We start from the raw sequence: 15,316 nt of genomic DNA, 5'->3' as shown, positions 1-15,316 counted from the left end.
CAGAAGCAGCCTGGATTCCCGAGGACTTCAAGGCCACCATTATCTGCCCACTTGGGATTTCTAAAGAAATGAAAACTATCTTGTTTAAGCTACTACTATTTTGAGATTTTTGAATCCAAAATGACACAGATGAAGAGTCAAAAATAATCTCAAGCTAAGGGACTTGGCGAAGGATCCTTCTCCCAATCTTGTCTGGCTCACCATGCAGTGCTCTGTGGCTCCCTTCTCGCCCCAACCCCCTCCCTGAACAACACACAAACCAGTCTGGGCCCAGCCTTATAAATATTGATTTTATAGAAAGGACCAATTCAAAACTGGTCAAATGCCACACACCAGAAGCTTCCAGAACCACAAGGATGAAAAAAACAAAAAAACCCCAACAGGACAAACGAGAATACCCCAGCCCAAACTGTGTGAAAAACCAAGGTCTCCATCGACCAAAGGATTCTAAAGAAACACATATGGCCAGGGCTGCAGAGACCCCAATGCCTGAACGAATACCCAGAGTGGAAGGAAAAACAATCCAGAAATTCAAAGCCACAGTCCCTGCCCACCGGCCCCCCACGCTGTCAAGAGCGAGGCAAAGGGCTTCACAGCTTTTTGGAGCGGGGGAGGGGGAGAGAAGTGATGGCAACAGTTTCAGTGATAGGAGGAGGGGAATCTTTATACTTCTACTTTTTGTTGTCATCGTTCTCCTCCCCTTCAGGGGAAGTGAAGAAACCAGTAGCTTTAGGTTAAGGAGAAAACAGTGATTTTTATTGTCTTAGTGGGGGAAAACATCTAGAAATGGCAGGCTGCCAAGAAAAGTGTCACCTCGGATCTGCGATCCCACTGGCCCCCAGTTCCTAAAGAGGAGATGAGTCCTGGTGTGGCAGGTCAGAGGCGATAACAACCTTGCACCCTGCAGCCTCTCAGAACACAGCTCCAGAAACAAAGAACTGGGGTGGGCAGGGAGCTTGGGGGGGGGTAGGAGGGGGCGGAAGGGGGCCAGAATGGGGGAACCCTTGCAGAGTACCAAAATTAGCTGCCTTCTGCTCCCTGCTGGTGGGTCCCTGGGATGTAGAGGGCAGGGAGAGGGTTGGGGGCTGAATGGAGAAGTTGCTGAGATGCTGATAAAAAAAACACCCTACTCGAGGGTCTGCGGCCCTGGGTCTGAAAAGTAGAAAACCAACAGGGGTCAGTGGATCAGAGTGCTTTCTCAATCATCCCCCTGAACCCCATCTCAGTTCCGGAGGGGGATCAACGCTGCCTGGACTGGGGGAACGGGCTGGTGACCTGGACCTGGCCCTTGGTTCCTGGGGGGGGGGGGGGAGGGGGAGGGGCGGGCATGGTGGGCTCTCCCCCCCCCTCCCCCGGCTTCACCTCCCTTCCTCGCGGCCAGGCCGGCCCCCGCCGCCGCTGCCCGGCCCGTTGCAGGGCAGCACCCAGTTGTTATCATGCAGACCCAGGCGGCAGCCAGGCGTCTCACGGTCAGCTCGGCGGCAGCACATCCAGTAGGAACGTCCGTAAGGCAGGTCGTGGTGGTAGGGCTTGGGGTGCCAGCGGCAGAGTGACACGTCCCCCTTCTCGTATCTCTTGCGGCACTGCTTGCAAGGGTCATCACGATAGAGTGGGTCGCGGCTCCAGCGCGAGTCTGTGGCCCGCACGCCAAACGCCTCGATGATGCCCTTGAAGTGGTGGCAGGTGCACTTGAGGGCCGCCAGGGCCCGCGTGGGCAGGAAGCTGAAGATCTTCACCAGCACGTGCTCGGGCAGCAGCAGCATGTACTGTCGCGGCTCCAGCAGCCGCTGGATCTTGAAGCGGATCTCCAGGAAGTCATGGGACACGTGCCGGTACAGGCGGCACAGGGACGTGTCCGCGGTCCCCTCGGCATCGTCGGGGCCCGGCGCAGTGGCCGGGGAGTCAGCCGTGGGGGGCTCGGGTGGCCCGTCTGGACTGCGGGACTGGAGGAAGAAGAGCTGGCCGGGTGGGGGCGGCTCCTCAGGGCTGACCGTCAGGCACACCGTCTCCTCTTTCACATTCTTGGTGCCGTCCTTGCCAAAGAAGATGCACTCATCCACCACCCCCGTCACCACCACATCCACGTGGAAGCCAGAGGCTCCGCAGTCCCGGGCAGGGGGCGGAGGCGGGGCCGGTGGAGTGTCCTCAGGCCTGGCAGGGACGGGCATCTCCCCCTCGCTGGCCTCATCTGCCCGAGCCAGGAGGAACTCCACGTTGCTGGGGAGGGCATCCCGGGAGGGGCTGATGAGCTGGTACAGGTCACAGGTGATCTTGTCCTTGGCCCTGGCCCCAGGGCCTGGGCTGCCCGGGTAGGCACAACCTGGCCGGCCCCCGCTCCCATTGGACAAGCTGCCATCAGGGGTGCGGGGCTCTCGGCCGTTGGAGATACGGAAGGCGATGCGTACCTCCCCAGGGCCCGGCCCGGGCCTCTCCTCTTTGCGGAGGCCTTTGGCTGGAGGGCTGTCCCGCTGAGCCTCGAAGTGGGCCACCGCCTCTGCTACCCGGCTGCAGTCCCCGCCACCGGAGCGCCGTTCGGACCCCAGCCCCTTGGCAGGCCCACCCTGCTCCGCTGACACGAAGACCACAGGCGCCGGGGTGCCCGGACGCGGGTAGCTCTGCAAAGCCAGGGCGGCCCGCTGTTCCACCAGTGCCACCATCTCTGCCACAGAGAGCAGGTCTACATCTTCGCCAGCTGAGGCTGGGGCCCCCTCAGCGGCAGGGGGCGCCTCTGGGCCCCCTGGGTCCGGGGGAGCCTTTGTAGGCTCAAGACAGCGCCTCCTCCGCTTGGCCTTGGAGCTGTCACTGCCCCAGTGCCCCTTGACCTTCATGGAGCTGGCCCGGCTGCCCCCACCACATTGGTGGGCCACAAAGAAGGCCACCTTCTCCTTTGTATTCCCGGGCTTGATGACATACCATGTGTCCAGCAGGACTCGCCCCTCATCGCCAGCAGCTGCTGCTGAGAGGAGAGGGGCTGGCTGGGAGGCAGGGGCCTCGGTGGCCAAGGCGGGCGGGGTGTTCTCGGAGTGGGCAGGTCCGTGGTCTGGCTCAGCCCCGCTGCCAGGCTCTGGGCAGGCTGACGGCTTGAGGGCTGCGGTAGGTGCCCGTGGCTGGTTCTGTGAGTAGGTGCCAAAGGGTCGGGGGCACCACAGCTGGAAGGGCAGGAGGCCGCCGCGGTCCATCCTGGGGAGCGGTAGCAGACAGGCAGGCGTTCACCGCATTTCAGGCCCTGGATGGTCAGGGGAGGCTCCGCAGGCCACCTGGAGACAGGGAAGAGGAGGTTGGGGAGCTGGGGGGGAAGAGCCTGCCCTCCTCCTACCGCCCCAACCTCAGCTTCTGAGGGGACAGACCAAATGAGCCCACTAAGAACTCTACTGCTGACCCACCACACAGGTAAGCAAGTGGAGGGCAGAGGGAACAAGGGCTGGTTTTTTTTTTTTTTTTAAAGATTTTTATTTATTTATTTATTTGACAGAGAGAGATCACAAGTAGGCAGAGAGGCAGGCAGAGAGAGAGGAGGAAGCAGGCTCCCTGCAGAGCAGAGAGCCCGATGCGGGACTCGATCCCAGGACCCTGAGATCATGACCTGAGCCGAAGGCAGCAGCTTAAACCACTGAGCCACCCAGGCGCCCAAGGGCTGGTTTTTAAACACTTAGAACAGCAGTGCCTGGGTGGCACAGTGGGTTGAGGGTCCGACTCTTGGTTTTGGCTCAGGTCATGATCTCAGGGTCAAGAGATAGAGCCCCATGGCAGGCCCCTCACCCAGCATGGAGTCTGCCTGAGGTTGTCTCCCTCCCCATCTGTTTCTCCCCTGCTGGCTTGAGTCTGTGCTCTCTCTCTCTTTCTAAATAAATAAAATCTTTAAATAAATAAATAAAACACCCAGAATGTAACTGAAGCTGGCAGCTTGTTCCAACCCTGCAGGTCATACTCCATGGTCTAAATGCCTTCACTTACGATCCAGGGGCTTTCTGCGGCCATAACCCTGAACTTAAGTGAAAGTACCAAATGACAGTTCATCCTCCTTCCATTTGCTCACCCAGTAGCCTGTTCCTGAAAAGACAAGAATTCCTAGCCCTGCCCACGGCTATGGCTACTTGAGCCCACGGAGGAAGGAATGAGGTAGGCTGGGCAGGGGAAGAAAATTTGAGGTCAGAGCCAGCCAGGCCCTTAAGAAACCGGCTTTTGGGGTGCCTAGGTGGCTCAGACGATTGAGCATCCTACTCTTGGTTTCGGCTCAGGTTGTGATCTCAGGGTCGTGAGATCGAGCCCTGCATCAGGCTCTGCACTCAGTACGGAGTCTGCTTGTCCCTTTCCCTCTGCTCCACTCCCCCGCTCATGCGTTCTGTCTTGTGCTCTCTAAAATAAATAAATAAATAAAATCTTGAAAAAAGGAAAAAGAAATCGGCTCTTCACTTTGTTTGAGTCCCGGGACTCCCTGAGAATTGCACCCACTTGCACAAGACTGTGTAGGTAATGAATTCCCGTAGCACTGGCACAGACCTGTGGGATAAGAAGGCCTGTTCTCGTCTAGTTTCCTCTTCAAGTTGCCCGCAGGCAGATCGAGTGGGTAAGGGTTACTTATCATAAAACCAGGCCTGAAACCAAGTTTCAGGACTCTTCAATACAGGGCTCTCTTAACAATGATCATTTTATTTTGTAACGACTGTGCGTGACCTAATCTGGAGGCAATTTTGCTAATGCGTATGACATGACCGCTTTCCACTGCAGGACTAACAGGTAGCATACTCCTCCCTCTGGATCATTTCCTGGGACTATCTCCCTCCATCCAGGCATCTTCAAACAAAAATACCCTCCAAACCTCAAATCTTCCACACGGCCATAGATCAGCGGTCAGCAAACTATGGCCCACTGCTTGTCTTTGCCAATAAAGTTTTACTGAAACGTGCTCATCTACTTACAGCTGCTTTCACACTACAATGGCAGAATAGTTGCAACAGAGGATGTATGGCCTTGCAAAACCTAAAATACTCATTATCTGGCCCTTTATAGTAAAAGTCTGTTTACCCCTGCAGTACATACTGATCCCACCTATTGATGGCTAAGTTTACCATCCACCAACACATCTAAATGCCCAGGAATAGACATAAAAACAGCAAAAGCCGTTTTCTGTAGTTACTATCTCTCTACAACTTGGCTACCACCTGAAATCCTCCAATTAGTTCCTACCCTATCTCCAGAAGATAAATACCATCCTTGAAATACCTAGACCGTTCAAATCCTAACTTAAACTTCCAAACCTATAAATATCCCCTCCAACAGAAGGCCCCAATCTCAAGGAACGCCTCCCAAATCCCAAGTCTATCAAGAACTCCAACATACAATGCAATCTCCCAACCTTACACATGCCCCAAAAGACCAGTTTCCTGAAATCCTAACTCCTCTTCACTTTCTAAATCTCCACACGTATTTCCTAAGAGAAGCCCCCCTCCAAAAAAACAAAACACAAAACACAAAACAAAAAACCCCCACATAACTCACAAAACGTAAAAGCTTCTTAGTATATAAGACTAATTCCAAACCATATACTTATCGAAGCCCAAAAAGCCCCCCCCAATACTCCTAGAGAATCCTCTTTAATGGCAATGTGCAGAATTACTGCATCGCTGATTAGGTACTGTACTAAAGATCCCTGCTAATCCTCCCCAGTCTCCTTGAAGCAGGTAGTATCTTAGTCCCAGTGTCCAGATTTGAGACACAGAAATGTTTAACCCCAAATCACAAGTCTGACAGGTAGGAAGAACTAGATAAAGGCGAAAGCCCAGGCACTCTGGCTCCAGACTTGACACTCCTGGATTCTTTAGTTTGCTTTTATGTCTGCCCATGAGCTCCCCAAATCACATAACCACCAAACATCCCCAACCGCAAAGGAGACCCCTACAACAGAAACTTCCAGATTACAAAAGAACCCAAACCCAAGCCCCAAGTCTCCCTCTAAGCTCAAGGGAACCCCAAGTATCCCCGACACCCACGCAAATACTTCAAGCCCCCAAATACCGCTTAACTGCAAAGGGAGCCCCCGATTTTGTAATTGCCCCCAACCGCCAACCTACTCAGACGACCCCCGAAACCTAGACACGCCCCCAAAGTAGCCTCACCGGTGAGCCCCGCCCCCCCAGCGGCGGGAGAGGGTGGCAGCATACACGCATGCGCTCGAGAGAAGAGGTTCCGCCCCCTCACTCCTTCCCTCCACACTTCGCGCCGGCAGGCGCGCGCGACGAGTTTTCCTCCGCCCCTTTGTTGACAGACCCGCGCGTGACGCCCCCAGCCAATGAGCGGTTACCGTTCGGGGCCATGCCCATATAAGGAATGCCTTGGCGAAGGGGCCTAACTTCGAAAGAGGGAGGAGTAGGCGAGAGGTGAAAGGGGTGTGGAAACAGTGGCGTGTAAGAGAGCGTGAAACAATTCCCAACTCCTAGCTAAAACGGAGGAACAAGGCCCGGACGAGGCCGAGGTATCAAGAGGTTTATTAAACGACGTTCCCTCTAAACAGGAGCCCTGATTGACAGTTGAGATTTAAAGGGCCAGGCAGCTCCGGGATTGAGACTCTTTTGAGGGCGGAAGGAAACAAGCAGAAAGATAAGCGTTTGGAACCCTGAAGACCAAGATTCCCTGCGTGGGGGGATGGACAGCGGAATCACTTCATCCTTGAAAAACAAATGGCAGAACCCGCGTTGACTCCCTCCGCACTGAGTTCAGCGTCTGGGCTTGGCATTCAATGCTCAAGCTGTGTGGCCAAATGCACCTTCAGCCTTTTCCAACCATGAGCCCCAAATCCGACTCAGACTTAGTACAAGAAAAGAATATCAAATACCCCGACAATGCTTTAAAAATATTAATTACCTGTTAAAATGATAATACTGGGGATACAATTTAGTTAAATAAAATACTTAAAAGCCTGAATCTCTGCCTACTTGTGATCTTTCTCTCTCTGTCAAATAAATAAAATCTTTAAAAAAAAATGTGGCTACTGTAAGATTTTAAATTACACATATGGCTTGCTTTGTATTTCTACTGAACAGCGCTGTCTAGATCCTTTCAATGCCAGGCAGATTCTAGAGACATCCAAAGGGGGCTCCACGGCAGGCATCACCTGTCTCCCCACCACCCCACCCCAACCTTGCCTGCTTCTAACCATCCTGCAGGTCACAGCCAGAAAGGTCTTCTTAAAACACAAACCTGACCCTCTCCCTACCCTGTTCAAAACCTACCATGACTCCCCAGTGCCTTTGGGAAAAAGCCCAGGTACCCAGCAGGTCCAGTCTCCGCCCTCGGCCACTCCTCCACACCCTCTGCGGGCCCAGATGGGCACCAGATCTGGCACAGAGAGTAGTTAGAGTACTTAGGCCCTGTCCAATCCTCAGCAGAAGCTATTATCCTCTCCATTGTAGGGACAAAGGAACTGAAGCAGGACAGGCTGCCCACAGAGAATGGGTGTGAGTTGGAGCAGAGATGTGAATCCAAGGAATCTGATTCGGGACTGCTGTGCTCTGTTGTTGCTTTGCTAAACACTGCCTGGCGCCCTACCTTAGCTGTTCCATCCTCCAAAAAGCTGATCCCCCCACAGCCTAGGTCAGACTCCATCTCTGGGCTTCTCCATTGGCCTCCCGGCTTTTTATTCATCTAGAGTCACCAACCAACCTCTTTCCTTTTGTGGTCTTTGCATTTGCTGTTCCCACTAACTGGAAAGCTTTCCCTTCAGATCTCCACATGGCTCAGTTCCTTATTTCATTTGTGTCTTTGCTCGAACATAACTTTAACATTAGAGAGGGCTTGCCCGAGCTCCCTTTCTGGAAACCTACCACCTGCCCAGAGAAGGACCTCTGGGTTTCCAAGTCCCAGGCCTGCCCACTCTGATCTGTCTCCTCAACGGGACAGTGGACCTAGAAGGGCCAGAACAATCAGGGTCATCATGGTGTCCCCAGCAGCCCCGCCCAGCATGGGACTGAATGGAGGCATCAAAGCTCCCTCCCCTGGAGCAACAAGTCCTAAACTTTATGAGGCCTAGCAGGGTAAACTGTTTCACACCCAGTTTCTGTCTGGGTCTTAGGTCACCAGGGCAGAATTTTCTAACTTCTCATACACTAATCCCTCCACTAGGTCACCTTTCAGGGAATGCTATGTGAAGATGCATTTATTGTAAAACATCACGACCCAGAGGGACTGAAAATTTTTTTTAAATGTAAAAAGACCAGACAAATATGTAGCAAGAGACAGAAGAGAAGAGAGGCAATTATCATTAAAAAAAAAAAAAAAAATACAATGGGGGGAGCACTTGGCTGTTTCAGTTGGTAGAGCATGACCTCGGGTTGTGGGTTCGAGCCCCACATTGAGCATGCAGATGACTCAAAGTAAAATCTTTTTTCTTTAAGTTTTTATTTATTTTTTTTTGTCAGAGAGAGAACGCACGCAAGGAGGGGGAGCAGCAGGCAGAGGGAGAAGCAGGCTCCCCGCTGGGCAAGGGGCCTGACATGGGACTCGATCCCAGGACCCTCGGATTCTAACTGAGCCAAAGGCAGATACTTAGTGACTGAGCCACCCAGGCATCCCTCAAAATAAAATCTTAAAAAAAAAAAAAGGTGACAGCTGACAAAAGCAAAAGGTATTAGTAGGCACAAAGATGCTAATGAAACAAACTGACCAATTATATACAAAAATTCTCAACATGTGCTAACAAGATGACCTCAAAATATGTAGAGCAAAAAAAAAAACACAGAATGGCCAAGACTTTGGCAAATCCACAACTGTGGATGGGAAACTGCAATGTATCTCTCCCTAAGAGGTAGGTTGAACAGTAAGGAACTGAACCACAGGCTTGACACTCGGTGGGCTGCCCCCAACCATTCGAGAATCCAGTTTATACCCCTTATCTAACACTGGAAGGTCCTCTTGCCTCCTGGCCCAGACCTGGTCACCAGGCACACAGAGATGACACTGAGCTCACCAGGAGGAGAAAGGGGGCAGACATCCAAATAAACCATCATGACCCGCATGAATATCTTAATAGAGAAACTGATCACAGACTGTGCTCACCCAAGCATCACGCCTGGGAACCAGGCTTTGCTCAAAGCGTTTTGCGAATATTAACTCATTGAACTGTCACATCATCTCACTATTCTTAAGCTCATTTCAAGGATGTGGAGGCACTGGAATGGCGAAGTGAGTGCCCTCAGACCCGGCTTTGCAGCAGGAGATCCTGAAGCAGTAGTCCCTGAGTGGCACTTTTGTGCGGATCATCTTACTCGGTCCTCAAACACAGGCAGGCCAGCGCCCCTAGACAGCCACAGATGCTTGCCTTTCTCTTCCCGATTTATTTTTTTTCCTTAGCACATAGCCCTATCTAATACACTAGAAACTTTGTTGATAAAGTTTCTTGTCACTTTCCTCTCCCAAGACCATTTTTTGTTTGTTTGATTTTTCCTATTTCATTTCCCTGCGGGATCCCCAGCTTTTAGAGCAGCACCAGGCAGGAGGCCCTGGGAGTGTGTAAGGAATGTGGTCTCTCTTGCCGAACAGACACTTCCACAGCTTTCTGGCGGATTTGCATGCACATCTGAGAATGACTGTCCTAGCCCATCCGAGATATGCAACATGTGTTTGTTTGAACAGAATCCTAATACCACCACACTGCCTGACTTTACATGTGCTACTGGGGACCTCTTGGGAAAAGTTGGCTGGTTCCAGCCAAGTTCAAGGATGGAAATCCTGCTCCCAGGACCGAGGCAGGTTGGTGCCTCCTCCAGGAGCTGGTCCAGGGTCCTCACAAGCTATTAGGGATCTCTTTCTCCTGAGGCCTCCTTACTGCTGAATGACAATGACCTGGGTGAGTGCCTCCCCTCCACGCTATGGGTTTCTAGAAGGCTGGGACCTCTCCTCAAAGGCACAGCTGCTCCAGCCTCCACACTTGGCTCACTGGCCTAGTTCAGCTCTCCTGGCTGCATCCTTTCCATGGTAGCCGGAGAGATGGCTCCAAACATAAATCAGACCACATCTCCTCTGCTTAAAACCTTTCCATGAGAGGCTCGAGTTTGTGAAAACAAGAATACATATCCGGGAATCCTTCTCAGGAAGCTACTGGAGGATCCACTTCACCAGAATGGAGCGGTGAGTGAAGAGAAAGGGAGCTATCAGATCAAAGAGAATAGTCTAGCCCAGAAGACCGGCAAAAGGAATCCCCAGGGGTGCCTGGGTGGCTCAGTGGATCAAGCCTCTGCCTTCAGCTCAGGTCATAATCCTGGGGTCCTGGGATCAAGCCCCACATCGGGCTCTCTGCTCAGCAGGGAGCTTGCTTCCCCTTCTCTCTCTGCCTACTTGTGATCTCTGTCTGTCAAATAAGTAAATAAAATCTTAAAAAAAAAAAATCCCCAGATGCAGGTAAAGGGAGAGCCTGGGAGCACAGCCTGCAGTAGGTCTAGGGAGAACCTGTTTCCACAAATGCATAAAGAAAAAAGAGAGGCTAACAATGAACAAGTTAAGCATCACCCTAAGAAGGTAGAACCAAGGGGCGCCTGGGTGGCTTAGCTGGCTGAGTTTCTGACTCTTGATTTTGGCTCGGGATCTCAGGGTCCTGAGATCGAGTCTGCTTGGGATTCTCTCTCTCCTTCTGCCCCTCCCCCATTCTCGCATGCTCTCTCTCTCTCTCAAATAAATAAATAAAATCTCTGCCTGCTTGTGATCTCTCTCTGTCAAATAAATAAATAAAATCTTTTTTAAAGATTTATTTGAGAGAGAGAGAGAGAGAGAGATCACAAGTAGGCAGAGAGGCAGGCAGACAAAGAGGAGAAAGCAGTCTCCCTGCTGAGCAGAGAGCCCAATGTGGGGCTCGATCCCAGGACCCAGGGATCATGACCCGAGATGAAGGCAGGGGTTTTAACCCACGGAGCCACCCCCTAGGTGGCTTTTTTTTAAATCTTAAAAAAATAAAAATAAGTTGGAAACAATCTCCATAGCAGAATAAAGCAAAGAAAGAAGATAGAGAATAAAAAGTAGATGCCTGGTTCCCCTTGCCTCCATCCCACAGTCAGGGTCAAGCCAGCACAGGCTGGGCATGGAACAGGTGCTCAGGGAATGCACTGGTCTGTGGTCATGGCCACACAGCAATCGATGGCAGGATACCAGGGCTCTGTTCCTGGTCCTGCTCCTTCTAACCCCCACCCTCTTGAGCCCCACTCCTATCCCCACTTGGTCCACGATCTTGATTCATTCCTCCCTTGGATTTTTGGCCACCCTCTCTCTTCCTCTCAAATCTTCCAACCTCTCTCTCCTATAGTAGGAATCATCCAAATCCTCAGACCTAGAGATCCGGGATGCAGACAGAATCCAGGCAGGGCCTGCAGACACCGCGGTTTTCCCACTTTTGGGGGGGTCCATCTGTAGGTAGGGTGCTTAACCCTTGATGCCTCAGTTTCCTCCAATATAAAATGTAGACCATAACAGTACCCACCCACGGGCTGCCTGATGAATCACAGATCAACCCAGCAGAGTGCTCAATGTCAGCTAGGTACCAAGGAGAGGCTCAGTATTCTGGCTCTGGGCTTATTAAGGGAAGGGGAGACTCAGTACCTAGGAGTCTGGAAATCATTGACTAAACCAAAGACTTCGTCCCTCTTCACTTCATATTCTGGAAGGAAACTGACCCTGGTCCCTCATGATAGTCAGAGCATGGTCATTCCTTTGTTATTGTTGCGTACTGGGTCTCAACTATTAAACAGTTATTTACAGAGCAGCTACTGTGCGCCAGGCCCTTGTTCCGGGCACACGGGGGTGGGGGGGGGTGCCGGGGGGGGGTGGAGAAGAGAAGGAAACAGAAATCCTCGCCTTTGCGGGGCCGACATCCTAATTGGAGACAGGGACAGTAAAAATAGAGTGAGTTCCAAGGTGGCAAGTGTTATGGGGAAACGAATGTAGCAAGTTAAGAGGACTGGGAGTGGAAGGAAGTGGGGGTTCTGATCTTAATTGAGGGGTCAGGATGGCGTCACAGGGCAGGTGACAAGCCAAGTCTTTCAGAAAACTTGCGGTTTTAGGAATCATATGGCAGTGGCAGAGCTGCTAGAAATACCCCCATTAGAAATGGTAAAAATATCATGTTGTATGAGTAAGCTTCGGACAAGCACAGGATGGAAAGACATGAAAGGTTTTAAGGAAAGGCAAAATGACTTGGAAAGCGGACGCATTTTCTAAGACAGACAAATAGAGGAACGGGGGCGGGGGGGGGGGAATGTCACATGACCTCAGGGGACCCAGCTGTGACATACAGGCACAGGGATGAGTGAGAGGCTGGCCAACTCTCCCCCAAACCAAGAGGTTTTCAGATGATTCACCGAGTGCTGAAGACAAAGTGTTAAAGACCCCTGAAGTTAATAATGCAACGAGAAGCCGGCAAAGCTAGCATAAGGGGCTGCAAATCAATCAGAAAGAGAAAACCCAAACCCGAAAAATGGAAAAATGAGTCCAGATGCCACCTGCGTTGCAAAGACAACGAGCTCCCCAAGGGCAGGGTGTCAGTCTGCATACAGCAGGCGCTCTAACAACATTGCAGACCACTCGAGGAATACACCCCCCTTTTCCAGAAGAGGAAACTGAGGTCCAGAGGGTTAAATGACTTGCCTAGAGTCACATAGCAAGCATGCAACGGAGCCAGGATTCAAATATGGGAGTTCTGGTCCCAAAGCACATGCTCCAGGGTTTTTTCTTAAGAAAATAAAAATCAGGGCGCCTGGGTGGCTCAGTGGGTTGGGCCGCTGCCTTTGGCTCAGGTCATGATCTCAGGGTCCTGGGATCGAGTCCCGCATCGGGCTCTCTGCTCGGCAGGGAGCCTGCTTCCTCCTCTCTCTCTCTCTCTGCCTGCCTCTCTGCCTGCTTGTGATCTCTCTCTGTCAAATAAATAAATAAAATCTTTAAAAAAAAAAAGAAAAGAAAAATCATAAAAAGACCTCAGACACACTGAGAGTTTTGTAGGCACTACACATTTTACAAGTGCTACCTCATCAACTCTTTACAACCGCCCCATGGTTGGAAAGCAGCCCCATTTTGCACAAGAGAACTCCAGGGCCAGAGAGGGAACACAGCTTGGCCAAGGACACACAGCAGCAGAAGTAGGGATCAGAACCTGAGCCTATCTGAGGCCAGTGCTTTTAACCATAAGCTTTCCTATCACCGCCAGAGAATTTCTGTGATAAACTCAGGAAGCATCACAACAAATGAACCAAAGTGTTTCAAGATGAATTACAAAGTTGCCCAAGTGCCCAGGGAGGCTGGAATAACCAAAAAGGTTGGAGGGAGAAAATACACAGTTGTCAGAAATATTTCCTATTCACTGAAATACCTGGAGTTGGGCCAGGCTGGGCATTGACAAGTGAATTATTTATATCTGGCTGGGGATCAGAATGGAGATGGGGATGGGGACAGATTGAGTTTCTGAGCACCCCGTTGGGGAGTCACCCTTGGACTTGGAACCCCACGGGTAGAGGGTGGGAAACAAGAAAAAGCAGATATGGGGGCAGACTGCGGGAGAAGGAAAAGGAGGGAGCCTGGCTGATGTCTCCCTCACTGGTGGTCCCTGTCTTCTGCGTTCTCTCTCAAGTCTGTTTCCCACTCTGTTCAAAAAAATGACAATTTGTGTGTATTAAGCACATACTCCAAGAACTTCACGTGCTTACCTCCCTGAACCCTCTAACATTCCCGGGGTTACTGAGCCCATTTTATGGAAAAGGAGAGGCCCAAAGACTTGCCCAAGGTCACAGGACAATGGCAGGGCTAAAATTCCAACTGAAGACTGCTTCTTCTGTTCTGGAGTCCCTGCCCTTCTCGTAACACTGTATTTCAGTACAAGGAGCGGGGACAAAAATCACAGTGGTGAAAGCAGATTCTGGGCTGCTATGCCTAGGTTGGAATCCTGAATCTACCACTTAATGCTGGATGACCCTGGGAAAGTTGTTTAAATTCTCTGGGGCTCTGCTTCCTTTGGGTAGAATAGAGATAACCCCACCTACACCTTAGGGGTGTTGTCAGAATTAAATGAGTTAACATGCTGGCAGAGTTAAGAAAAGGGCCAGGCACTTCCCAAAGAGTAAGTGTTAGCTGTAATCCACTGTGGGGAGCCCCTGCCTGCTACTTAGCTGGGGTGTGCCTAGATCAGTAGCAGGTTTTCGAGAGAGAAAACTGCCTCTGGGGTTGGACTGATAAGAAGCGAATCCATTAGCACCTGTGACCCAGTCACATTCCTGGGATGGGGAACTTCCCACCGACAGCTCCAAGACCTACCACTGACTTACTGCAAGGGAGGGTAACAACGTTCAGGAGCCTCCCCTCTTCTCAGTGGCAAGCTGTTCCCACAACACAGATAAGGGCACTAAGTTTCAGAGAAGGGAAACTTGCTCAGGTCACAAAAAAGAGACAGATTAATTGATCTTAACGCTGGACTGCCAAAACACAGAGAACGCACTATACTTTTCGAGATCCTACTAGAGAAATGAGAGTGCAAAAGGTTCTCTCTAAGGCCCCTTCTGGCCATCTTATCCTACAGTTCTGTGACTGTCCAGTTTCTCAGGAGTCTGGCTGGTCTAGGCACAAACTCTTTCTCACCCAGGCGCCTAAAGCCACGCTACCACCCCACCCTCAGTACAGCAGCCTAACCAACACACCACTCTACCACTGATTTCTCTCTCCCACCACCTCAGCTTGCCCTCCTGCCCCCAATATGATCTGGAGGCCCTAACCCACTGCATCCACAACTGATCTCCCCTTCGGAGCCTACAGACCCCTTCATTCATCTAGCCCTGACCCCCATTCCTTTCCGCATCCCCCAGGCTACCCGCCCCGAAATTGCTCCCTTCAGGGCCTCTGCCGGGACGCCTAGCCCGTTCTCCAACTCAGGACTCCCTTCCCCAGCTCTGAGTTCCCTTATAATCAATCCCAAAGCTCGACTCTCCACCTCCAAGACCCCTCCCCAGCCCCCATTCTTCTACTACTCCCTCCGGCTCCCATTCCTCCCGAACCCCTCCCCAAAGCGATCTCTCGTCGTCCAGCCCCTATTTTAGCCCCAGCCTCATCCTTCTCGCCACCCGGTCCCGAACCCCTGCCCCAGCTTTCAAGAGCCCCCAGCCCCGACTCGGGGTTCTCACCATCTCCCCGCGCCGCAGCTCTCTCGGCTACGCGGGTTTCCCCCACTCGCTCCTCTCCAGCCTCCCCTTCCGGGTTCCCGCCCCGAAGCCTGCTGGGAATTGGAGTCCGAGCGGCCACGGACTACACCTCCCAGAAGGCAGCGTGATCACGCTTGAGGTGGGGAAAAGGAGCAAGC

The 15,316-nt window shown here is 51.9% G+C and overlaps 1 protein-coding gene across 1 annotated transcript; it reads right to left on the bottom strand.

Annotated features, from left to right (window-relative positions):
• Positions 1-273: 273 nt before the first annotated feature.
• Positions 274-15,231, bottom strand: FBXO46 (F-box protein 46). Its single transcript, XM_059151856.1, has 2 exons — positions 15,141-15,231; positions 274-3,257 (listed from the first exon to the last, which is right to left on the bottom strand). The coding sequence occupies exon 2, from the start codon at positions 3,177-3,179 to the stop codon at positions 1,359-1,361; it is 1,821 nt and encodes a 606-aa protein (XP_059007839.1). The 5' UTR covers positions 3,180-3,257; positions 15,141-15,231; the 3' UTR covers positions 274-1,358.
• Between the last annotated feature and the right edge of the window lie 85 nt (positions 15,232-15,316).

The sequence above is a fragment of the Mustela lutreola genome, chromosome 16 (genome assembly GCF_030435805.1).
Source record: "Mustela lutreola isolate mMusLut2 chromosome 16, mMusLut2.pri, whole genome shotgun sequence".
NCBI classification, from domain to species: Eukaryota; Metazoa; Chordata; class Mammalia; order Carnivora; family Mustelidae; genus Mustela; species Mustela lutreola.
Note: the sequence above shows the minus strand (reverse complement) of the source record. Positions and strands in the feature narration are given on the sequence as shown.

Coding starts and splice junctions, on each gene's coding strand:
- FBXO46 (XM_059151856.1), bottom strand. CDS start 3,179: ATGGACCGCGGCGGCCTCCTGCCCTTCCAGCTGTGGTGCCCCCGACCC.